At 41.1% G+C, this 23,181-nt stretch overlaps 2 protein-coding genes across 2 annotated transcripts in view; both read right to left on the bottom strand.

The window, feature by feature from the left end:
* Nucleotides 1-23,181, bottom strand: part of gab2 (GRB2-associated binding protein 2) — a 388,329-nt gene that overhangs the window by 344,519 nt on the left and 20,629 nt on the right. The window lies entirely within an intron of this gene.
* Nucleotides 119-23,181, bottom strand: part of nars2 (asparaginyl-tRNA synthetase 2, mitochondrial) — a 147,119-nt gene continuing 124,056 nt past the window's right edge. The window contains exon 13 of the mRNA XM_085998905.1: nt 119-2,295. Within this exon, the coding sequence (XP_085855031.1) occupies nt 2,238-2,295 (58 nt within the window). The 3' untranslated portion in view covers nt 119-2,237. The remainder of the gene's footprint in view (nt 2,296-23,181) is intronic.

Below are 23,181 nucleotides of genomic sequence, written 5' to 3'. Positions count from 1 at the left end.
TGATCCAAATTATATAAACATTTGCATTGCCAAACCCTTATTAGGATGCATGTAAATTACTGAGTGAATAAGTTATCCTCTTCTTGCCAAAGTCAAAGACGAAGTAAGACCATAAAAATCATGAACTAACATTTCTTTATTAATATATTTATAATAATTCAAGTAGCAGAATCTTAATATTAATTAGTACAAATATTCAATATACGTAGGTAGGTATTATTAAGGAATTAATATCGGAGGTTACAAAAGCAGTACAAGTATATCACAGTAATTCAGCATCAACTGGGCTCTACTTATTATAAGATGATGTTATGCTCAATGTCCAAGATTGACATAAGCAGCAAACTTACTTTAGATTAGACTCTTGTGTTAGCAGCTTTGATTAGCAAATCTGTCAGATACATTAAAAACTGATTAACTCAGCTTAATGCTGATAAGCCCGCAGTTTTAGCAATGATTCTAGAAGCATATACAATCTCATCCTTCTGAATTGGCACTGTAGGGTTGGATGTCTTGTCTCCCTCTGGAAAGTTTATGCTAGTTTCCAGGATGTTGGCATGATGTTTCTCATTCAGTCATCGTAGTATTTCTTCCTTCTTCCAATGACAATTCTCTCTCAGAAAAGCAGATTTTGCTGCTGTTCTTAAGAGCTTAAATCTTACATAGAAGCAATATGCTGAATTATTTGTTTATCTTTGGCTCATAAAGTTCTTTAAACTTAAAGGGGGGTAAATCCCCACTTGTTTGCTATAACTTGAGGAAAAGCCACAGGAACCCTGGAAAAATGGCGCAAATATCATTTATCCTGCCTTTCTGTGGCTCTTACGAAGTTACAGCGGACGATCAGGAGAACCGCTTTGGAAAGTCACCTCAAAGTCTCTATGAACCCAAATAACCTCTCTCTGCTCTCTTTTTCTCCTTGATCTGGTGTCAAAAACACCATCTTTCATACAAAAATAAAATACTGCGGATGCTGGAAATCTGAAATAGAAACAGAAAATGCTGGAAATACTCAGCAGGTCAGGCAGCATCTGTGGAGAAACAGAGTTAACGTTCCAGGTCGATGATCTTTTGCCCAGTTCAGATGAAAGGTCATCGACCTGAAACGTTAACTCTGTTTCTCTCTCTACAGATGCTGCCGGACCTGCTGAGTGTTTCCAGCACTTTCTGTTTTTATTACCATTTTTTATACCTTTGTTTCTCAAAGTAAACTGACATAATTTCAACCAATCTCAATGATAGAAACAAGAAATGAAACTTCATTTTAGAATGAGGTACAGCAAAATGGGAACAACTTTAAACAAATTGAATGAGTCTCGTTCCACAGTCCAACGATCAGGCACCTGGTATATATATAACAGGGTTAAATTCAAAGAAATGAAGAAATAATGGAAGTAAATGGTTTGGAGGAGGATGTTGGTCACACTTCAGTAGGAGGACAAATGGGACATCTTTAAAGAAATAATGCTGAATATGTAGGACAAATACATCCCTAAGATCAGTAAACACAAGCTGAACAAGTGTGACCCTGAATGGATTAACAAGTAAATTAAAAGTAAAAAAGAGGAAAAGCCAAGTTATAACGTGCAATCCTACTCTACAAATCAAATATTTTTACATAATTTTGTGACAGAAATATGAATTTCTTAGTGTTAAAACAAGCGGCATAGGCTGCGCTTGCAATGGCTCAGACTGAGCTTTATGACCAGGGGCCTGTTCTGTTGCATCAGCAGTCTGTTTACAGTGTATGCTGCAAACCAGTGCCACAAGCATAGAATAATGCCACTCCTCTTTTGGCATGGTGAGTGCACTTCCAGTGTTCTCATGTGTTTTAGCCAGAAAACTACAGCTGCCTCTAGGCTACTAGCAAATGAGTTGAAATCAGATATTTTTGGTTCCTTAGATTGTAAAGAATTAAATAGTGTGATATAATTGAGAAATGAAATTGTTGTTTTCCCTATTTTCACTCTGGATACAAGCACACCTGTTGTTCTCAGAACACAGGCTGATATGGAGTGCATTTCAACACAAGACAGGGAAAGATAATAGCAGTATAAGCATTTTGAGTTCTGACAAACTACTGATGAATAAACTACAAAATACCAACAGTACAATTGATATCACTTACATATAAATAATTAATCAGAAAAATACTTGCATTCACAATGCTGTGATATGCTTTAGCGGAGGACACTGAATTTGCAGCAGAAACCTGCGCAGGCGAAACTCAGCCTTGACTAGCAGTTTTCTTCATCTTTCCCCCAATTGGGATGTTTCAGGGTTTTTCTGCTAGGTCTGTTGTGTGGTAGTTTGGTGTTCCATCATGGAAGGAAGTGAGGGGGAGGGAACAAAATGACATCCAGTCACTGATGCACACCTGTGCTAAGAATCTCAAAGTTACATTGGAGACAGCCATGGACGAACCGGTAGCTCAGACAATGCTGGCTCCCTGCTCAAGGAGCAAGCTGGCTGATGACTGGCAATAATTAGCAACCAAATCCAAAATTAAAAGCTTGCCTATTATTTGAGAAATAAGATACATATCGAGATGAGTGGATGTTATAAATCCTTGCACAAATGTGGAGAACGGTAGCTACATACATCTCTACTGTTAACGTTCTATATGAAGTACACTCCTCATTTATAAACTACAGCACAGTGCCAAGTGTCTTAATGAGACGTCATAGAAGAGTACAGAAAAGCCTAGTTAGTTAGTTTTTTATTCAATAAAAATAACCATAAAAATTACTGGCACATCCAGAAAAGAACATTCTGAAAATAGATGATTAAACATTAATATCCTGCAACCCAAAATAATGTCCAAGTTCCATTTCCAAGGCTGCAATTGGTCCTGGTCTTAAATCTTCAGGACTTCCTTTCACATTGTGATTACATGTAATGTTTGTTCAACACCTTTCTACTGAAACTGGCTGTCCTCTGCATGCTGTGAAAGTGCTTTACAATACAGTACTTAGGAAGTAAATAGGATTATATGTATGGTATCTGAAAAATAAATCAGTAATGCGCTAAACTGAAGAAAAATTATTCCTCAAGAATAAGTCCAGTCACATCACCTCCACTACCTTTCAGGAAAATTAAATAATTGCCAACAGGTTGTACTATGATATTCCACAAGCACATATTTTAAACTTTTTTTTGAAAAAAAGGTAACTATCTTGAAGAAAACAGAGCGCCCTCTTCAGGTAGAAAGCAGATACGGTAGCGTAGCCATTTCCTCAGCAGGTTGTTCAGATTAAGAACTTGTATAGGTATAGCGCTTCAGCATATCCTCAAACATCCCAATACGCTTTACAATCAATAGATTACTTTTACAGTGCAGTCACTGCTGTTATGTAGGCAAATGTGGTATCAATTTGTACACATCAAAGCTCCACAAACAGCAAATGAGAGACTGAATGGAGAATCTGTTTTATACTAATATACTTCCCTTATGAACTGACTCCCCAGGAAAGAAAGTCCTGGGTCTTAGTTTGACTTCTGCTCCTTGATATCTTAAAAAGAGCATGTCACTCTTCTTTTTTACTAACATATGTCAGCCGTCACTCAGTGGGTGGCTCTCTCGCCTCTGAGTCAGATGGTTGTGGGTGCAAGTCCCACTCCAGAGACTTGAGCACATAATTTAGGCTGACACTCCAGTGCAGTCAGGTGGGAGTGCTGCATTGTCAGAGGTGCCGTCTCTCAGATGAGACGTTAAACCAAGGCGGTGTCAGCCCTCTCAGCTGGACGTAGAAAATCCCATGGCACTATCTGAAGAGGAGCCAGGTGTCCTGGCCAATATTGCTCCCTCAACATCACTAAAACAGATTATCCGGTCATTATCTCATTGTTCTTTCTAGAACCTTGCTGTGCGCAAATTGTCTGCCTTTTTTCTCTACATTACATCAGTGGCTACACTTCAAAAGTACTTCATTGGCTGTAAAGCACTTGGGATGGCATGAGGTCATGAAAAGCTCTATATAATTGCAAGTTCTTTTCTTAACATGGCTTTACATCTGTTGAAAATGCCACAGTAGTTTGTTTAATCACAATGATGTTACCCATAATTTCAGTTGTCCAGAGTATTCTCAATCTGGTAACATAATATAGAGACACGCCTGTTGTTTTTAGTTAATTGGAGCTGTAGACAGTCTCCCATTCTGATTGACTCCCAGTCATACTCAAGTCAATATACCCTGAATTGCTGATACCCAAGTGTTACACTGACACATTTTCAAACTAGAGGTGGCAAACTAGAAGAGTATAAAAAGACCAGTCCTAGTGAGAGCAAGCACTGAGTGCGAGTCATCAAAGAGTGCTCTGAGTTTGGGTAAGTGAGAGAGTTCTTTAATTATTATTTCTCTTTAAATCATTCTTGATAAGATTACTTAAGCAGTTTAAGTAAAGGGGAAAAGTTAAATATTTGGGATTCTGTTGGTTTAAGAGTAAAACAAGGTTACACTGCAGTAGGAGTAAATTGGCACAGCAGGCAGTGGAAACCAATTTTCTAACCAATCAGCAGGGGTGACTCATTTGGCTGTAAACAAACAAACAGTATAAAAAGACCAGTCCTAGTGCGAGCAAGCACTGAGTGCGAGTCATCAAAGAGTGCTGTGAGTTTGGGTAAGTGGGGTGTTAGGTGCTCTTTTCAAACTTTAACTCTGTGGGTTGCAGTTAATAAGGCCTTTCTGGTGCAGAGTGACTGTTGGTAAACCATTTAACTGGTGTAACTAGAGGGATTGATTTAATTTAAATCCAATTAATTAAAGGGGATACTAGCATCTAAAATCGGGCAGAGGGTGTCCATAACTAACAATAAAAAATTAATTAATTACATAGAATGGAGGTGATGTGTTACTGTTGCGAGATGTGGGAGCCGGTGAACCCCATTGAGGCTCACGGTGATTATGTCTGTGACAAGTGTCTGCTGCTACAGGAACTCCAGCTCCGTGTTGCTGAGCTGGAGTCTGAGCTTCAGACACTGCGACACATCAGGGAGGGGGAGAAGTACCTGTACTCTGTGTATCAGGAGGTGGTCACACCTATGAAGTTAATTAATTCAGATGTAGCCCATGGTCAGGGACAGGACGGTGTGACTACGAGTGAAGCAGGTACGGGGATCCAGGAGGTAGAGCTGGAGGAGCCACAGCCCTTGCTCTTGTCCAACAGGTTCAAGGTTCTTACTCCCTGTGGGGACAGGAGCAGGGACTGCAGGGAGGATGAGCAACCTGGCCACAGCACCGTGGAACAGGGGGCCATTCAAGAGGGGGGAGTAAATAGAAATGTTGTAGTGGTAGGGGATAGTATTATTAGGGGGATAGATAGAGTTCTCTGCAGCCGAGAGCGAGAGTCCCGAAGGCTGTGTTGCCTACCCGGTGCCAGGGTTAAGGACATCTCCTCTGGGCTGGAAAGAAACTTGCAGTGGGAGAGGGTGGATCCAGTTGTCGTGGTCCATGTTGGTACAAACGACGTAGATAGGACTAGGAAGCCGGTTCTGTTAAAGGAGTATGAGCAGCTAGGGGTCAAATTAAAAAACAGAACCTCAAGGGTAATAATCTCTGGATTATTACCTGAGCCACGAGCGAATTTGGCTAGGACAAATAAAATTAGAGAGTTAAATGCGTGGCTCAAAGACTGGTGTGGGAGAAATGGGTTTTGCTTCCTGGGACACTGGCACCAGTACTGGGGCAGGAGGGAGCTGTTCTGTTGGGATGGGCTTCACTTGGCCAGTGCTGGGACTAGAGTCCTGGCGGATCATATAACTAGGGCTGTAGAGAGGGCTTTAAACTAACTAGTGGGGGGGGGGGGGAAGGTTCCTAGAGAGCAAATAATAAAAATGACAACAGAGAAGGTCATAGACTTAGGTAGCAGTGGGGAAATTAAAAACCAGAGCATGTCAGGAAGGGGCAGAAGGTATGGAGTAAAAGGTAAAGTAATAAAAAGGGCAAAAGCAGGAACTAAGTGTCACAAAACATATTTGAAAGTTCTCTATCTGAATGCACGTAGCATTCGTAACAAAATAGACGAGTTAATGGCACAAATAACTACATATGGGTATGATCTTGTGGCCATTACAGAAACATGGCTACAGGGTGACAATGCCTGGGAATTAAACATACCAGGTTATTTAACAATCAGGAAGGACAGGCAGGAAGGAAGGGGAGGTGGGGTGGCTATGTTAATAAAGGAAGGAATCACTGTAATACAGAGAAATGATATTGGGTCAAAAGATCAGGATAATGAAACAGTTTGGGTGGAGGTAAGGAATAATAAGGGGAAAAAAACACTAGTGGGCGTAGTCTATAGGCCTCCGAACAGTTGCAACTCTGTTGGACGGAGTATCAATCAGGAAATAGTTGAGGCTTGTAATAAGGGAACATCTATAATTATGGGGGATTTTAACTATCATATTAATTGGACAAATCAAAATGGGCAGGGCTGCCTTGAGGATGAGTTCATTGAGTGTATTAGGGATGGGTTTCTTGAGCAGTATGTAACTGAACCGGCCAGGGGGCAAGCAACCTTAGATCTGGTCCTGTGTAACGAGACAGGATTAATTAAAAATGTCCTAGTAAAGAATCCTCTTGGAATGAGTGACCATAACATGGTTGAATTCCATATTCAATTAGAGGGTGAGAAGGTTGGATCTCAAACAAGCGTGCTAAGCTTGAATAAAGGAGACTATGAAGGTACGAGAGTGGAATTGAGTAGAGTGGATTGGGAAAATAGATTAAAGGGTAAGACGATACATGATCAGTGGTGTACATTTAAGGAGTTATTTTACAACTTCCAAAAAAAATATATTCCACTGAGAAGAAAAGGGTGTAAAAGAAAAGACAGCCATCCGTGGCTAAGTAAAGAAATTAAGGATAGTATTCGACTAAAAACAAGGGCATATAAGGTAGCCAAATCTAGTGGGAGGATAGAGGATTGGGAAAACTTTAAAAGACAGCAAAAAATAACAAAAAGATTGATTAAGAAAGGGAAGATAGATTATGAAAGTAAATTAGCAAAAAATATAAAAACAGATAGTAAGAGTTTTTATAGTTATATAAAAAGAAAAAGGGTGGCTAAAGTAAATGTTGGTCCCTTAGAGGATGAGACCGGGAAATTAATGGTGGGAAATATGGAGATGGCAAAAACACTGAATGAATATTTTGAATCAGTCTTTACAGTAGAGGACACTAAGAATATCCCAACACTGGACAAACAGGGGGCTATAGGGGGGGGAGGAGCTAAACACGATCAAAATCACTAAGGAAGTGGTACTCGGTAAAATAATGGGACTCAAGGCGGATAAATCACCTGGACCTGATGGCTTACATCCTAGGGTCTTGAGGGAAGTGGCGGTAGGGATTGTGGATGCAGTGGTAATAATTTTCCAAAACTCCCTGGACTCGGCAAAGGTCCCGGCAGACTGGAAAACTGCTAATGTAACACCCTTATTTAAAAAGGGCAGTAGACAGAAGGCTGGAAACTATAGACCGGTTAGCCTAACATCTGTGGCAGGTAAAATTTTGGAGTCCATTATTAAGGAGACAGTAACAGGACATTTGGATAATCATAATTTAATAGGACAAAGTCAGCATGGTTTTATGAAAGGGAAGTCATGTTTGACAAATTTGCTGGAGTTCTTTGAGGAAGTAACATATAGGGTAGATAAAGGGTAACCAGTGGACGTAGTGTATTTAGACTTCCAAAAGGCATTTGACAAGGTGCCACACAAAAGATTATTGCTTAAGATAAAAAATCACGGGATCGGGGCTAATATTCTGGCATGGATAGAGGATTGGCTATCTAACAGAAGGCAGAGAGTTGGGATAAATGGTTCATTCTCAGACTGGCAGTCAGTAACTAGTGGTGTTCCGCAGGGGTCGGTGCTGGGTCCCCAACTCTTTACAATCTATATTAACGATTTGGAGGAGGGGACCGAGTGTAACATATCAAAGTTTGCAGATGATACTAAGATGGGAGGGAAAGTAGTGAGTGAGGAGGACATAAAAAACCTGCAAGGGGACATAGACAGGCTAAGTAAGTGGGCAGAGATTTGGCAGATGGAATACAATACTGGAAAGTGTGAGGTTATGCACTTTGGCAGGAAAAATCGTAGAGCAAGTTATTATCTTAATGGCAAGAAACTGGAAAGTACTGAAGTACAAAGGGATCTGGGGGTCCTGGTGCACGAAACGCAAAAGGTTAGTATGCAGGTGCAGCAAGTGATTAAGAAGGCCAATGGAATGTTGACTTTCATTGCTAGGGGGATAGAATATAAAAATAGGGAGGTATTGCTTCAGTTGTACAAAGGTATTGGTGAGACCGCACCTGGAATACTGCATACAGTTTTGGTGTCCATACTTAAGAAAAGACATACTTGCTCTCGAGTCAGTACAAAGAAGGTTCGCTCGGTTAATCCCGGGGATGGACATATGAGGAGAGGTTGAGTAGATTGGGACTCTACTCATTGGAGTTCAGAAGAATGAGAGGCGATCTTATTGAAACATATAAGATTGTGAAGGGGTTGGATCGGGTGGATGCGGGGAGGATGTTCCCGATGATGGGTGAAACTAGAGCTAGGGGGCATAGTCTTAGAATAAGGGGCTGCTCTTTCAAAACTGAGATGAGGAGGAACTACTTCACTCAGAGGGTGGTAGGTTCATGGAATATGCTGCCCCAAAAAGCTGTAGAAGCTACATCATTACATACATTTAAAACAGAAATAGACAGTTTCCTAGAAGTAAAGGGAATTAAGGGTTACGGGGAGCGGGCAGGAATTTGGACATCAGTCTAAGTTCTGATCGGACATAGCCCTGTGGGTAGCGGAGCGGGCCCAGGGGCCGTGTAGCCTGATCCTGCTCCTATTTCGTGTGTCTAATTCTGTTAGATTCAGGAGATGTTTCTGCGATAGTAGATTGGCGGTTAGGATCAGATCAGCCATGATCTTATTGAATGGCGGAGCAGGCTCGAGGGGCCGATTGGTCTACTCCTGCTCCTATTTCTTATGTTATCAGTTTTTTTCAGACACAAATACATGCAACATTTCCTTCATATCACAAAGAATAATTATCAAATAATAACATGCTTGTTTATGTATTGTTATGGAAGTAGGCCAGCCTGTTGAATGCCTCTACCTGTTTTGGCCCAGTCCATCCATTACCACTGGCCATACTCGCACAGATTATTGAACTTGAGGCTACACTTGCAGAATTTCCCAGCATGGAATCTGTGCATCACTAGGAGTTAATGGGTATGGACCTCGTCTGGTGAGGATTTGACAGTTGCTTTTCTTTTTCCAAAAACACTTGGAAAGAAATTCATAAATGGGATTCCATTTAAGATATTTACGAATTACTATCTCCTTGATACAGAAAACACATATCATCTTTGTCCTGGACTGTTGTATGCCAAGTAGGCAGGGATATTTTCTTGGTATTAATGTGGCTTTAAGCCTGAAGGTCCCATCATAAAAAAGATAGAAAAATATGAATACACTTTGGGCAGAACTTTCAACTTTGGCAGGAGCGTACAATGGGCAAGATTGACTCGGTCTCCTGTTATACAAGCTGCCCAATTACCCTTAAATCGAGCGGGCTATATAATAGGCGGCCAATTCAATCTCGCCTTTTTTGTCTCCGAAGTTGCAAGTACCAATGTCTATTTTATCACGGTGGGCACAAGTAATGTATCCCTATGCCACTCAATATTCTTTAATCCACTGTGTCACACCATGAACCCTCCATTTAAACAATGTTACTGCTCTGTTAGAACAAACAAACTTTTCCAATCTCACCCACTTCGTATTGTAAACATTTTAGTTTAAAACCAGTGATTTACTGTTACCTCCAATTCAAAATCTGTATGTTTACAAAAGGTGACTGGTGTAATGACTATAAAATTATAAATCTGACAAACAAATTACATGGCAATGTACAGAACAGACACCACAGTGGTCCATCCCTCCTTTCCAGCTCTCAAAATTCGATCCTTCATAGCCATCAATTCCTTTCTATGACATATTTATCTGACTCCCTTTTGAATTTGCCAATGCTTTAGTCTCCACCAGTTCTCTGGACGTTCTGCTCCATATATTAAAATCACCTTTTGCTGTCAAATATTAAATTTAAACTATCTGTTTACCTTCCTTGTTCTGAGCTGTAGTCTTACTGTAGTGATTCACTCCTGTTCCCACTTCAAAATCTTTACATATGCACAAAGATTACTGGGAAAGATGTATTGTTTCTTGAAGTACTGGGCTGGGGGAAGGGCCATACTCTGTCAACAGATGACTGTTCCCATCATTATCCCAGAGCGGTGTACTCTGGTTCCACTCGGCTCTGGTGACGGTCAGCCTTTCTTCAACCAGCAGCTGCAGTGGCCTCTTAGCCAATAATGGATTTTTTTAATTAAATGTAAAAACATAGGCAATGCGAGAAAAAAAGACACTGAATCTCTGAAAATGCCTATGCTATTGATAAGTGTTACTCGATGTTTAGATTGGAATTAGACATTTCAATATAACATCATTCAATAGGATAAAATTAATTAGGAAGTAGTTACGTTCTCTGCATGTATTAAGTAAGCTGCAGCTGACTGTATAAAATACAACCATGATAATGGTGGGAGAAGGAATAGGAAGTGTGCCAATATTTTCATTGTAGTATTCTACCATTTTTGTTAAAATTCAATTATTTAAACATTTCTAAATCATAAAATAATTTGTTTATTATATATATTCAAGCCAATTTAATGGAGTCCAGCTCTAAAAATACAGCCATGTAGAAAGAACGAGTTAGCTATAGAAGACAAAAAACCATCTGCACTGATCAATCTCCCATGGAGTTGCTCACAGTAGAATTGAATGATACTCTTTCATAATGACAGGAGTAATGCACAATAGCCTACTGCTCCTCAGATAGAGCTGTCTCTTTTAAGGCAACAAAGTCTAATTGTTGTTAAGTAAACACAGCTTCAGGTCAACTGGAGTTCAATTGTTGCTTGGTAATGAATATTGTGGATTGGAAAATGTTTATGAATATCAGGCAACAGGTATAATGATATGCTTTGTTTTCTTTTTAAAAGATCACTTTGTATCTGTAACAAAGTGTGAAATCTTTTACACTGACGAAACCCAGCTCTAAACCTTCCACTTCCTCTGTGCTGTCAAATTGCTTGCCCGATATCCAGTTTTGGATGTACTGCAATATCCCCAAGTTAAATCTTGGGAAGACTGAAGGCATTATCTTGGGAAGACTGAAGGCATTATCTTGGGAAGACTGAAGGCATTATCTTCAGCCTCTGCCACAAACTCCAGCTGTTCAGACATTTTCTTTGGCTGAACCAAATTGTTTGCAATCTGAGAGTCCTATTCGACCCCAAGCTGATCTTCCAACCCCATATCCTCTTCATCACAAAGACCACCTACTTCCACCTCAATAACATCGTCCACCTCCCGCTGAAACTCTCATCCATGCTTTTGTCGCCTCCAGACTCAACCACTTTAATGGTCTCCTGGCCAGCCTCCCATCCTCCGTATACTTCAGTTCTTCCAAAACTCTTCAGTCCGTATCTTATCCTGCACCACGACTTGCTCACCAATGTTCCCTGTAATTTTTTGGCCCCTTTAATGAGCTGCGTGGCCCATTCAAATACCATGCATGCGTGGTTTTTCCATTTCAAAGCCAGCTGCGCAGGACCCCGCCAGCGCTGTGCAACTTAAAGGGAACATTGTTGCTCACCCATCAACCCTTTGCTGACCTACACTGGCCTGAGATGGAGTGAGGAGAAAAAGGAAATAATGCTGGTGTTAGTGGGGCCGTTCAGGAACTCTTAAAAATAAATTATTTTCCAAAAAGGTAATATAAAATCTTAGAAAAAAAATCTCTGAAGGTTATAAAATACTCAGATTGCTGCTCACAATGGAACTTAGGCCAGGGTCACAACTGGGTGGTCTCAGTGGTTAAGTAGGCAACAAGGTCATGTACCTTGGAGACCAAGGGTGGAGCATTCAGAGGCAAGTAGAATGAATAAAAACGACTTTTGTGTGACAAAAAAAACAACTTCTCCCATGCCTCCACAGTTGGGAAAGCAACAACGCTGTAAGAAACAACAGAGAAATTCAAGCCAAAACAGTTGCATCAGACAACTGAAGTGGTGGAGGGGATCCGAGATGAGTGGGTGGGAGTGTGCCACGAGACCCTAGCCCCAAGATGCAAATTGTATGGCAACTGCGGTGGCAACTGGGTGGGAGGCAGAGTGGAGGAAGCAGCAGCAGAAGCAGAAACAGGCAGGAGAGAGGGTAGGTGCTGGGGAATACCAATGGGAATGAAGTGGCAGCAGCTACAATAGGGGTAAACAGCCAGGCACCGGGGAGTGGTAGCCGAGAGGACCAAGTGTGGAGATGAATACCTCTTCAACTCAGCCGGGGCAAGTATAGTCGAAAGATAAGCACCGCAATGCCATCTAGTGTGGAGCCTCAGAGAAGAGAACTGAAGTCAGGACTGAATCATAGCTTAGTGCTTTAAATACAAAAATTGAAGGATGAAAATAACGTGACAAATAACGTAACACAAAATCAGGAAGCAGGAACTTAGTGTTCAATTTACAGAATGCAAGACAGTCGCCAGATAGATGGAACCCACAGCATTGAAACAATAGCAAATACCTGATTGATGTCAGTGTGATGGTGATTCTTTCACAAGCAACCTAAAGGCGTGGCACGCCCAAGGCTGTCTCGACAACCGCTCACACTTTAAAGCAAATGAGTTTCTGATTTCAGTTGCATCATCTGAACGAGAAATCAAGCACAGGTTGAGTATTTCCCCAGAGAGTGAGAAAAACAAATATTTAAAATTACAATCACCCACATCATTCCAGCACACTGCCTACTAGCGGTTAGCGAGGATCACTAGCCCAGCACCAGATCACCGGGCAAGGAGAGAAAATGTAAATGCAAAAATTAAAATAAACCCTCACCAGAGGATAAAAGGGATATTTTACCTTAAACTTCAGGAACATGTGTCAATACCAGATTAGTGCATATTTTGGAAGCTGCAGATATAAATAGATTTGTGTGTCGCGATGGCTGCAATTCTTCAGAAAAAAAGATTTGTCACACAACTCTTTTGGCAACAACTACATCTTATACAAACAAATGAACTGTTAGTGCCAGAACTCGAACTTGAAATGAGATTTGGCAAACCATGTTTGAGGTCCTGCTGCCCTTGGGAGCCATAAATTCTTCACTACAGTTCTGGGTTAATGTTCTTATTCCAGCTCAAATTGTGGTGCCCAGCTCGCCAGGCACAAAAGGGTGGCAAATTTAACTGTTTCTACCTGGTGACAGTATTCAGTATAACTGCTCTTGTTTCTAGAATATACACATGATGATCCAGCGAATTCATATCACTGCCAAAGTCAATAGGTCAATGCAAACTTGTCAACCTTCACACTTTACAATTGACGATGGCTCATTTTGGCTGAAATAGTGACCTATTTTGAAGGACATTGCTCTTTAAAATAAACACAGTTCTATATGTTTGAATGGGTTTCCAAAATGTTTCACCCTTACTTCCATGATATTGACAGCTCTGGAACATCTAACCGTCATGTGCTGGACTTTACAATACTTCAATAGAACACGGAATCTATCAATTAGAAAAACTAAAAAATCCCAGACTGGAAGCCATAAGAACATAAGAAATAGGCGCAGGAGTCGGCCATTCAATAAGATCATGGCTGATCTTCTACCTCAACTCCACTTTCCTGCACTATCCCCATATTCCTTGATTCCCTTAATATCCAAAAATCTATTGATCTCTGTCTTGAATATTCTCAATGACTGAGCCTCCACAGCCCTCTGGGATAGAGAATTCCAAAGATTCACCACCCTCCGAGTGAAGAAATTTCTCCTCATCTCAGTCCTAAATGGCCGACCCCTTATTCTGAGACTGTGACTCCTGCTTCTAGACTCCCCAGCCAGGGGACATATCCTCCCTGCATCTACCCTGTCAAGCCCTGTAAGAAATTTGTATGTTTCAATGACATCACCTCTCATTCTTCTAAACTCGAGAATCTACTCAATCTCTCCTCATAGGACAATCCCCCCATCCCAGGAATCAGTCTGGTGAACCTTCGTTGCACTCCCTCTATGGCAAGTATATCCTTCCTTAGGTAAGGAGGCCAAAAGTCACCCTCTAAATTTGGTGATGACTCTTTGTAGCACTTGTGCGAAGCAGGAGAACTAAAAATTCACAAAGGCCAAGTGTGCCAATTACTGATTTTAAAAGGAAGAATCTCAACTTTCATTTGAGCCAGATAATACTTTAACATCTACAATAAAAATTCATGCACCACTGTAATTGACAGAAGTTGATGAAATACAAATAGTGCCTCCCACCCCAAAAATCAAACTAGTATTTTGGCATCACAATATTTTTATCTGTACTAGCACGATTACAAAAACAGGTTTTATCATCCATTATAAAGCACTTCACTTATTTTATGGCAATGAAAATAAGAATATATATTCCTCAAGTGGCCTTGAATTTATTTTTCCCTTCTCTCCCAATGGTACTGACTCTCTGTGACGTAGCGCCATGGTAACTGGCAGTCCTCTGGCCTTGCCCAAGTAGTCATCTTTATGTGTGAGCTGTTTAATCAAAGGGGCTCTATAACCAAACCCGATCCTGTCCTTACCAGACATCCATATTACGTGTGCTTTCCAGCAGGGGTCACTGAACGGCAATCAGAAGGAGTGGAAACCCTGACTGATTTTCCTTTCTCCAACATTAACACAATCTTTTCAGTGACCCATGTCACTTTGATCATGTAGCTGCTGCTGAACCCTGCTCTTGGATTCCATTGTTCCTGCCCAAAATGACACACCACACCTCACAGATGTTGCACACACTTCTCACTTCCATAGTCAAGAAGCAAGGCAGTCACTCATTCCACAATCCCCGAGCCCCACACATTCTGCTTCCCTGCACTTCTGAACCTTTCAGTCATACGTTTCCCATACCACAATCATACTACACCCTGCCCCGTGCACCCTCCCCCCCCCCCCCCCACCCGATGCCAAACATACAAACACCACTATCAATCTTGTAACTTCTTCCCATAGTTGCAAACTACCTCAATTCACATTCAATGGGCAGCAATACACAAAAATACGAATCACAAGGTTGGAGAATCTGTGCAATATCATCAGCATTATCCCCTTAATTTTTGTTTTATACTAATGTGTGACAGCTGCATTTTGAGTTCGATTCCTTTCACATTGAACTGCCATTACACTATGATCTGTCCACAGTAGCCAAGCAGTCTCCCAGCACTCAAACGGTTAAGTGTCAAACGTCTCTGCAGTAAACACTTTCCCTATTTACTATCTTCCTCGTTCAGTCTGTGTTATCAAGTACACTGCAAGCCAAAGTCTGAAATAAGTGGAAAAGATCCAGAGGCAAAACATTGAAAGACCTTTGTTTTTGTGAAACACTGTCTGCACAGGAATTGGGGGCGGATTCAAATTATTGTAACCTCAGAGTATGCAGCCTTTCCAGTGACCTCACTGCACCAAAACAAACCACGCCACACTCGGAATCCTGGGAAACTACACAGACGAGGGTGGAGACACAATAACAGTTGTTAGGAGTGAATAACTGAGGCAAGGAAATGGACTCAGCGAGCAGTGATATATCTAATGGAGCAGTAAACTTTGACAAATTAAAGATGCCTTCAAGTTGAAACAGAATACTGTACATACTGCGGATTGAGAAATTATGAAGTAAAAAAAGAATCGCATTCTCCTGCATACAAGAAAGCAGGGTTGAGCAGTGTGATATTGTAGGCACCCTACAATATATGAGTAATTTGTCAATTTCCTGCTAGGTCTTCAACACAAATAGCACGGATTATTAGAACTCTCAAGCATTTAAAAAACTGTTCAAAATATCCAAAATTATAGTTATGTGTTTCCATACTGATAAAAGCAACATTAAACCAGGATTATACGGTTTACAAACATTTCATAGAATCATACAACAGTACAGCACAGGAGGAGGCCATTCGGCCCATCGAGTCTGCAACGGCTCTTTCCCCATATCCCTGCAATTTTTTTTCCTTCAAGTATTTATCCAATTCCCTTTTGAAGGCTACTATTGAATCTGTATCCAACACCCTATCAGGCAGTGCATTCCAAATCCTAACCACTCATTGCGTAAAACAGTTTTGCCTCATGTCGCCTCCGGCTCTTTTGCCAATCACCGTAAATTTGTGCCCTTTCATTATTGACTCTTAAGCCATTGGAAACAGTTTCTCTTTATTTACTCTATCTAAACCGTTCATGATTTTAAACACCGCTATCAACTCTCCTCTTAGCCTTCCCTGCTCCAAGAAGAACCACCCCAGCTTCTCCACTCTATCCACATAGCTGTAAACCCTCACCCCTGCAACCATTCTAGTAAATCTCTTCTGTGCCAGCTCCAAAGCCTTTAAGCCCTTCCGAAAGTGTGGTGCCCAGAATTGGACACAATACTCCGGCTGGGGCCGAAATAGTGTTTTATATAGGCTTAGCATAACTTCCTGGCTTTTGTACTCTATGCCTCTATTTCTAAAGCCCAGCATCCCATATACTTTATTAACTGCTTTGTTAACCTGTCCTGCCACCTTCAAAGATTTGTGCATAAGGACCCCCAGGTCTCTCTCTTCTTGCACCCCCTTCAAAATTGTACCATTTAGTGTGTATTGTCTCTCCTCATTCTTCCTATCAAAATGTATCACCTTGCACTTCTCTGCATTGAATTTCATCTATCATTTGTCCGCCCATTCCACCAGCCTGTCTACGTCGTCTTGAAGTCTATTACTATCTTCCCCACTGTTTACTACACTTCCAAGTTTCGTGGCATCTGCAAATTTCAAAATTGTGCCCTGTACCCCGAAGTCCAGGTCATTAATGTATATCAAAAACAGCAGTGGTCCTACTACTGAACCTTGGGGAACACCACTGTATATCTCCCTCCAGTCTGAAAAACAGCCATTCACCACATCTCTCTGTTTTCTCTCGCTTAGCCAATTTTCTATCCATGCTGCTACTGCCCCTTTTATCCGATGGGCTTCAATATTGCTAACAAGCCTATTGGGCTATCTTAGATAAATTTTAAAAAGGGTTCAGATTGTCAAAGAATAATTGCAAAGGAGAGCTATAATCTCTGTCTTGTTGCTGGGGTATCATTCCAGGGAACTGACCATCCTCTCGTCACTTGACCTAGTGGCAGTTATTTGGTGTAAGCCTGGACAGCAAGTGACCATGAGGGATATCACAGCGTAACCCAATCATGCCCTTACATAGCATCAGCCATCCAGTAACCCATGCTTGGCACGTGTGAGATCATGAGCAGAAACTCTAGCCGATTTTCCCCTCCCTAACCAAGAGCCACTGTGACCATTTGTAGCATCAGTTAACTCAGCACAGATGGGAATCAAAACTGAAGCCTTCCTGGTATATGTGGCCCAGCAACTGAGTGTCTTAACCAGTTAAGCCATTAGGGGACCTCATTTTAGTGACTTTAAAGAAATAGAATATACACAACCATATTAAGGAGAGCAGAACAATTGCTTCCAATTTCATTCATCATTACGACAGGTATGTCTGTGCCCATCCACAGGATAGAGTGTCATTTTGTTTGAGAGTTTAGTATTGATGTAAAGCGGCTTCAGCTTTGCACTGTTAACAGTGATGTAATACTTCAAAAATGAGTAGTATGATGGCTATAATTACCTTGATATATGATAAATTAAAAAAATGATAGGAAATGCAAGTAGGTATAAACTTAATGTTTGAGCATAAAAATGTTTTGATATCAGGGCGAGGCTCACAGGTAATATAATTTGTATGAACCCTCTCTGGAATATTTGCCAACAACAAAACTATTTTACACTTATGTAGCACCTTTAACATAGCATTACATAGAATTTACAGCACAGAAACAGGCCATTCGGCCCGACTGGTCTGTGCTGGTGTTTATGCTCCACATGAGCACTTCTACTTCATCTAGCCCTATCAGCATGTCCTTCTATCCCTTTCTTCTTAATGTACTTATCTAGCTTCCCTTTAAATAAATATATGCTATTCACCTCAACTGCTGCATGTGGTAGCAAGTTCCACTTTTTTTTTTACAAGGGAAGAAGAAATTTGAACAATAATTGGAAGAACCAATGGAAGCGATTGAAGGCGAAGTCAATGTGGTGCACTTAGAGGAACCTTTTAAAAAGTGTGTGGGGGAGGGAGGGTGCGAGCGACAGGGTGGTGAGATAAAGCAAAACGGTGCAGGAACTTTGCTGCGGAGACGCCACGATAACTGAAGGCACTGCCACTGATGGTGGAATAGAAGATACACAGTAGCCTGGACTTGGCAGGCTGAGCTGTAGGAATGGAGGAGTTTGCAGAAGAGTGGAGCAAGGTTCTGGAGGAATGTGTAAATGAGGACAGTCATAATTAGCCACACAATCAACCCCCAAATGTCAACAGAATGCAATAGTCCTATGGAGTTTAGGTTCCAGAATCAGCATAGAAATCACAGCACACTGAAAAGGAGTTTAGTTTTCAATATCAGCACCCATAAAAAAGGTGAATCAATCAACAATTTTGCCATTTCTGATACAACAATATCAAAGAGCCTGAACTCAGCATCACCCTACTAGTCAGTTTCATTAATGTTTGATGGATAATTGCCATAATTACATTAGAAACCTCACAACTTCAAGATTATTAGTTCATGAATCAAGCATATTGAAGTCACCAAATCTACAAATTATATGAAATTATTGATTTAAACAACACTGCATCCCGACAATGTTTCAGGATGAATGAATTGTCTAGACTTGTAATTCTCCTAATTCAAGCTAGGCCAAAGACACAGTTTTCCAGTCAAAATAAAAAAACAAAACCAAGGTAATTTCTCTTGCAATTTTATAACCACAAACACAGTAGTGTGTTTTATTGGCATGTCTACAGTACTGTGCAAAGTATCATCATGACCAACATTAAAGTCACATTCCCAAATGTGAGCTTGAGTTGAGGACACCTGCAGAACACAGCCTCAATGAAAAAATCTGATAAAAGGTAGACTGAACTAAAAACTATGTCTGCTTAAATTTTTTCTGTATGCACAGAAAGACTGACCCTGGTAGTTGCTAGTACATTATTGAAATTTCTGGTATTCAAATCACCAAAATTGCATTAGAGAAAAAACAAATTGGGAAGCAGTACATTTGAATCCAACAACAAAACATCAAGGACAAAAGAAAAATATTGCAGATGCTGGAAATCTGAAATAAAAACAGAAAATGCTGGAAACACTCAGCAGGTCATAAATGACAAACAGCAAAACTAAAAGAAGATTAAAACCCCAGGTCCGGATGGTATGCACCCACGCATACTCAAGGAAACTAGAGGAGATAGCAGAGGCACTAGTTTATAGCATGGGAACAGTAGCGTAGTGGTAATGTTGCTGGGCTAGTAATCCAGAGGTAAAAACAGAAAATGCTGGAAATACTCAGCAGGTCAGGCAGCATCTGTAGAGAGAGAAACAGAGTTAACGTTTCAGGTCGATGACCCTTCGTCAGAACTGGAAAAAGTTAGCGATGCAATAGATTTTTAAGCAAGTGCAGGGGCAGGGAAAGAGGGAAGGGGAGGAAAGAACAAAATGTGATAGAATGGAAGGCAGGAGAGATTAAATGACAAAAGGGATGATGATGCCAGGCAAAAGGAGATGATAATGGGACAAGTTAAGAAACAAAAGATGACTCTAGATGAGGTGTAAATGGGAATGGCAGAATCATCAACAGTTGTCATGTGAAAAAAAATGGGCAGAGGTTATGTTCTGAAATTGTTGAACTCGATGTTGAGTCCAGAAGGATGTAAAGTGCCTAATTGAAAGATGAGGTGCTGTTCCTCGAGCTTACGTTGAGCTTCATTGGAAGAGTGCAAGAGGCCAAGGACGGAGAGGTCAGCATGGGAGTGGAATGGAGAATTAAAGTGACAGGCGAACGGAAGCTCGGGTGACACTTACTGACTGAACGGAGGTGTTCTGCAAAGTGGTCACCTAATCTGCGTTTGGCTTCCCCAATGTAGAGGAGACCACATCGTGAGCAGCGAATACAGTATACAAAATTGCAAAAACAAGTAAATTGCTGTTTCACCTGGAAGGAGTGTTTGGGGCCCTGGACTGTGGGAAGGGAGGAGGTAAAAGGGCAGGTGTTGCATCTCCTGCGCTTGCACGGGAAGGTGCTGTGGGAAGGCGAAGGGATGTTGGAGGTGATTGAGGAGTGGACCAGGATGTCGCGGAGGGAGCGGTCCCTTCGGAATGCTGAAAGGGGAGGGGAAGATGCGTTTGGTGGTGGGATCACGCTGGAGGTGGCGGAAGATGATATGTTGGATGTGAAGGCTGGTGGGTTGAAAGGTGAGGACAAGGGGAACCCGATCGTAGTTCTGGGAGGGAGGGGAAGGGGCGAGAGCAGAAGTGCAGGAAACAGAATGGACACGGTCGAGGGCCATGTCAACCACGGTAGAGGGGAATCCTCAGTTGAGGAAAAAGGAAGACATATCGGAAGCACTAGTATGGAAGGTGGCATCGTCAGAGCAGATGCGACGGAGACGGAGACTGGAATAAAGTCCTTACAGGAAGCGGGGTGGGAGGAAGTGTAGTCCAGATAGCTGTGGGAGTCAGTGGGCTTATAGTGAATGTTTGTCAATAGCCCATCCCCAGAAATGGAGACAGAGAAGTCAAGGAAGGGAATGGAAGAGTTGGAAATGGACCATGTGAAGGTGAGGGAAGGATGGAAATTGGAAGCAAAGCGAATGAAAATTTCTAGTTCAGGGCGAGAGTAGGAAACGGCACCGATACAGTCATCAATGTACCGGAAAAAGAGGTGAGGGAGGGGACCCGCGTAGGACTGGAACAAAGGATGTTCCACATATCCCACGAAAAGGCAGGCATAGTTAGGACCCATGCGGGTTCCCGTGGCAACAAAACATCAAGGCTCTGGCTGGACTAGTGTCATTCAAGTCTATGAGTGCACTGGAATAAACTGCTTTTGTGATAGTGCCATCCTTTCTTGCTTTTCCCCTTTCTGCTTTAAAAGTAAAAATATTAAAACACCAGACAACCAGAAAACTGGTTGCGGTAAACACAGCAAAAGACATTCATAATTTGCTGCTTCCTGTGATCTCATAGGCTAACCAGAACAGGTGCGCTGGACTTCGGGTCACTCCAAATATCCCCACTTGGTTGGGCCTTTCTTGTGAGGAAACACAATAGCAGGGTGACAATAAAAGTGCACCATTATTTTTATCCCCCCGGTAACTATATGCAAAGAGCGATGAGGAAGCATGGAATCAGTTTAAAAAGATAGGGATCAAACTGAAATTGTTTTGCACCGTGTGTAATATAGTCAACATTATTTATAACTGATTCTACCATGCCTTTACATCCACGAGAAGAAGAATTATAAAATATTCCCAAATGTAACATGAAACAATGAATATTCCCAAAAAGGAAAAGAACACCAATATGAACTTCCAAAAAGAAAATCAGAAATAGAGAAATGATTATTATATTCAGTACCTCGGGTAAAATAAAATTAAAAAAAATTAGTAAAGCTATTGCACCAGCATGCAAACATTATGACAATTCATTACAAAACAGCCTACTGTAGTCTTATACTGGCTTCCTAGACATTGTTTTTGCTGTCATTAATAAAAGAACACAGATTTTTGTAGCAATCCTAACTCGCACGAAGTCCCGTTCACCCAGCAACCGTGCTCCCTGATCTACATTGGCTCCTGGTCCAGCAACGCCTCAATTCTCACCCTCGTGTTGAGACCCCTCTATAGTCTCACTCCTCCCTATCTCTAAAACATCCTCCAGCCCTACAACCCTCCTAGGACTCTGCGTTCCTCTAACTCTGGCCTCATGGTCTATTGGTGCCGTGCCTTCAGCTATCTAGGCACTAATCTCTGGAATTCCCTGCCCAAAACTCCCCATCTCTCCTCCTTTAAGACGCTCCTTAAAACCTACCTCTTTGACCAAGCTTTTGGTCATTTGTCCTAATATCTCCTTATGTGGCTCGATGTCAAATTTTGTTTGATAATCACTCCTGTGAAGCGCCTTGGGATGTTTTACTATATTAAAGGCACTATATAAATGCAAGTTTATATCTATAAAAGCAAAATATTGCAGATGCTGTAAATCTGAAATAAAAACAGAAAATGCTGGAAATACTCAGGAGGTCAGGCAGCATCTGTAGAGAGAGAAACAGAGTTAATGTTTCAGGTCGATGACCCTAAGTGGACTCCAGTCCTGATGAAGGGTCATCGACTTGAAACGTTAACTCTGTTTCTCTCTCTACAGATGCTGCCTGACCTGAGTATTTCCAGCATTTTTTGTTTTTATTTCAAGTTTATATATACTTTAGGTGTCCCTGTCTTATAATTATATTTACTTTATTGCTAAAAAAAATTACTGAAATAGTAAAGCAGGAACAATAACTAATGTTGACTCATATAACTATCATAATATGGTCAGTGCAAAATAGTTGCTGTGGTTGCCACAAAACAGTCATCATTGTATTTCATTCCACGATAAGTGTTCCAACAAGTTTCTCAGGGACATTATAAAGTCTTCAATTGTTACATAAAGTATTAAACAGAATCAATCCACTCCAATGAATGAACCAATTCCATAGCTTTGTATTTTTCTTCTTTCTTAAAAATATTAGAATCTAACTGACAGCATGACTTGCAACTCAAAGGAGCCCTTGCATCCTTATGCAATGCTGAAACAAAGCCAAATACATACTGTACAAGTAAGTCTTTAATTACTGAAAATATAGATAGGGCTTTGAAGAGCACATTCACCTCACTGAATGAGAAATATATTCCGGTATCTCACTGCCTATTCCACAAGTAGAACAACTTAGCTGAAAAAAATTGTGAACTTATCAGGAAAAATGCTGTACAGATTTCCCAGATATGAAGTTGCTCAATAAGATAATTGATTAGGATGCAGTTTACTGAGAATCCACTTTATTGCCAAGAGCTCATTAAACTCTCAGCCTCCAGGAATACAATTACAATGGTCTGAGTTGATATAACTGGTTTATAATTCTGTAGCCATATAAAATCTAATGCAA

The sequence above is a fragment of the Somniosus microcephalus genome, chromosome 10, assembly GCF_052327205.1.
Source record: "Somniosus microcephalus isolate GS21.2 chromosome 10, FLI_Smic_1.0, whole genome shotgun sequence".
NCBI classification, from domain to species: Eukaryota; Metazoa; Chordata; class Chondrichthyes; order Squaliformes; family Somniosidae; genus Somniosus; species Somniosus microcephalus.
Note: the sequence above shows the minus strand (reverse complement) of the source record. Positions and strands in the feature narration are given on the sequence as shown.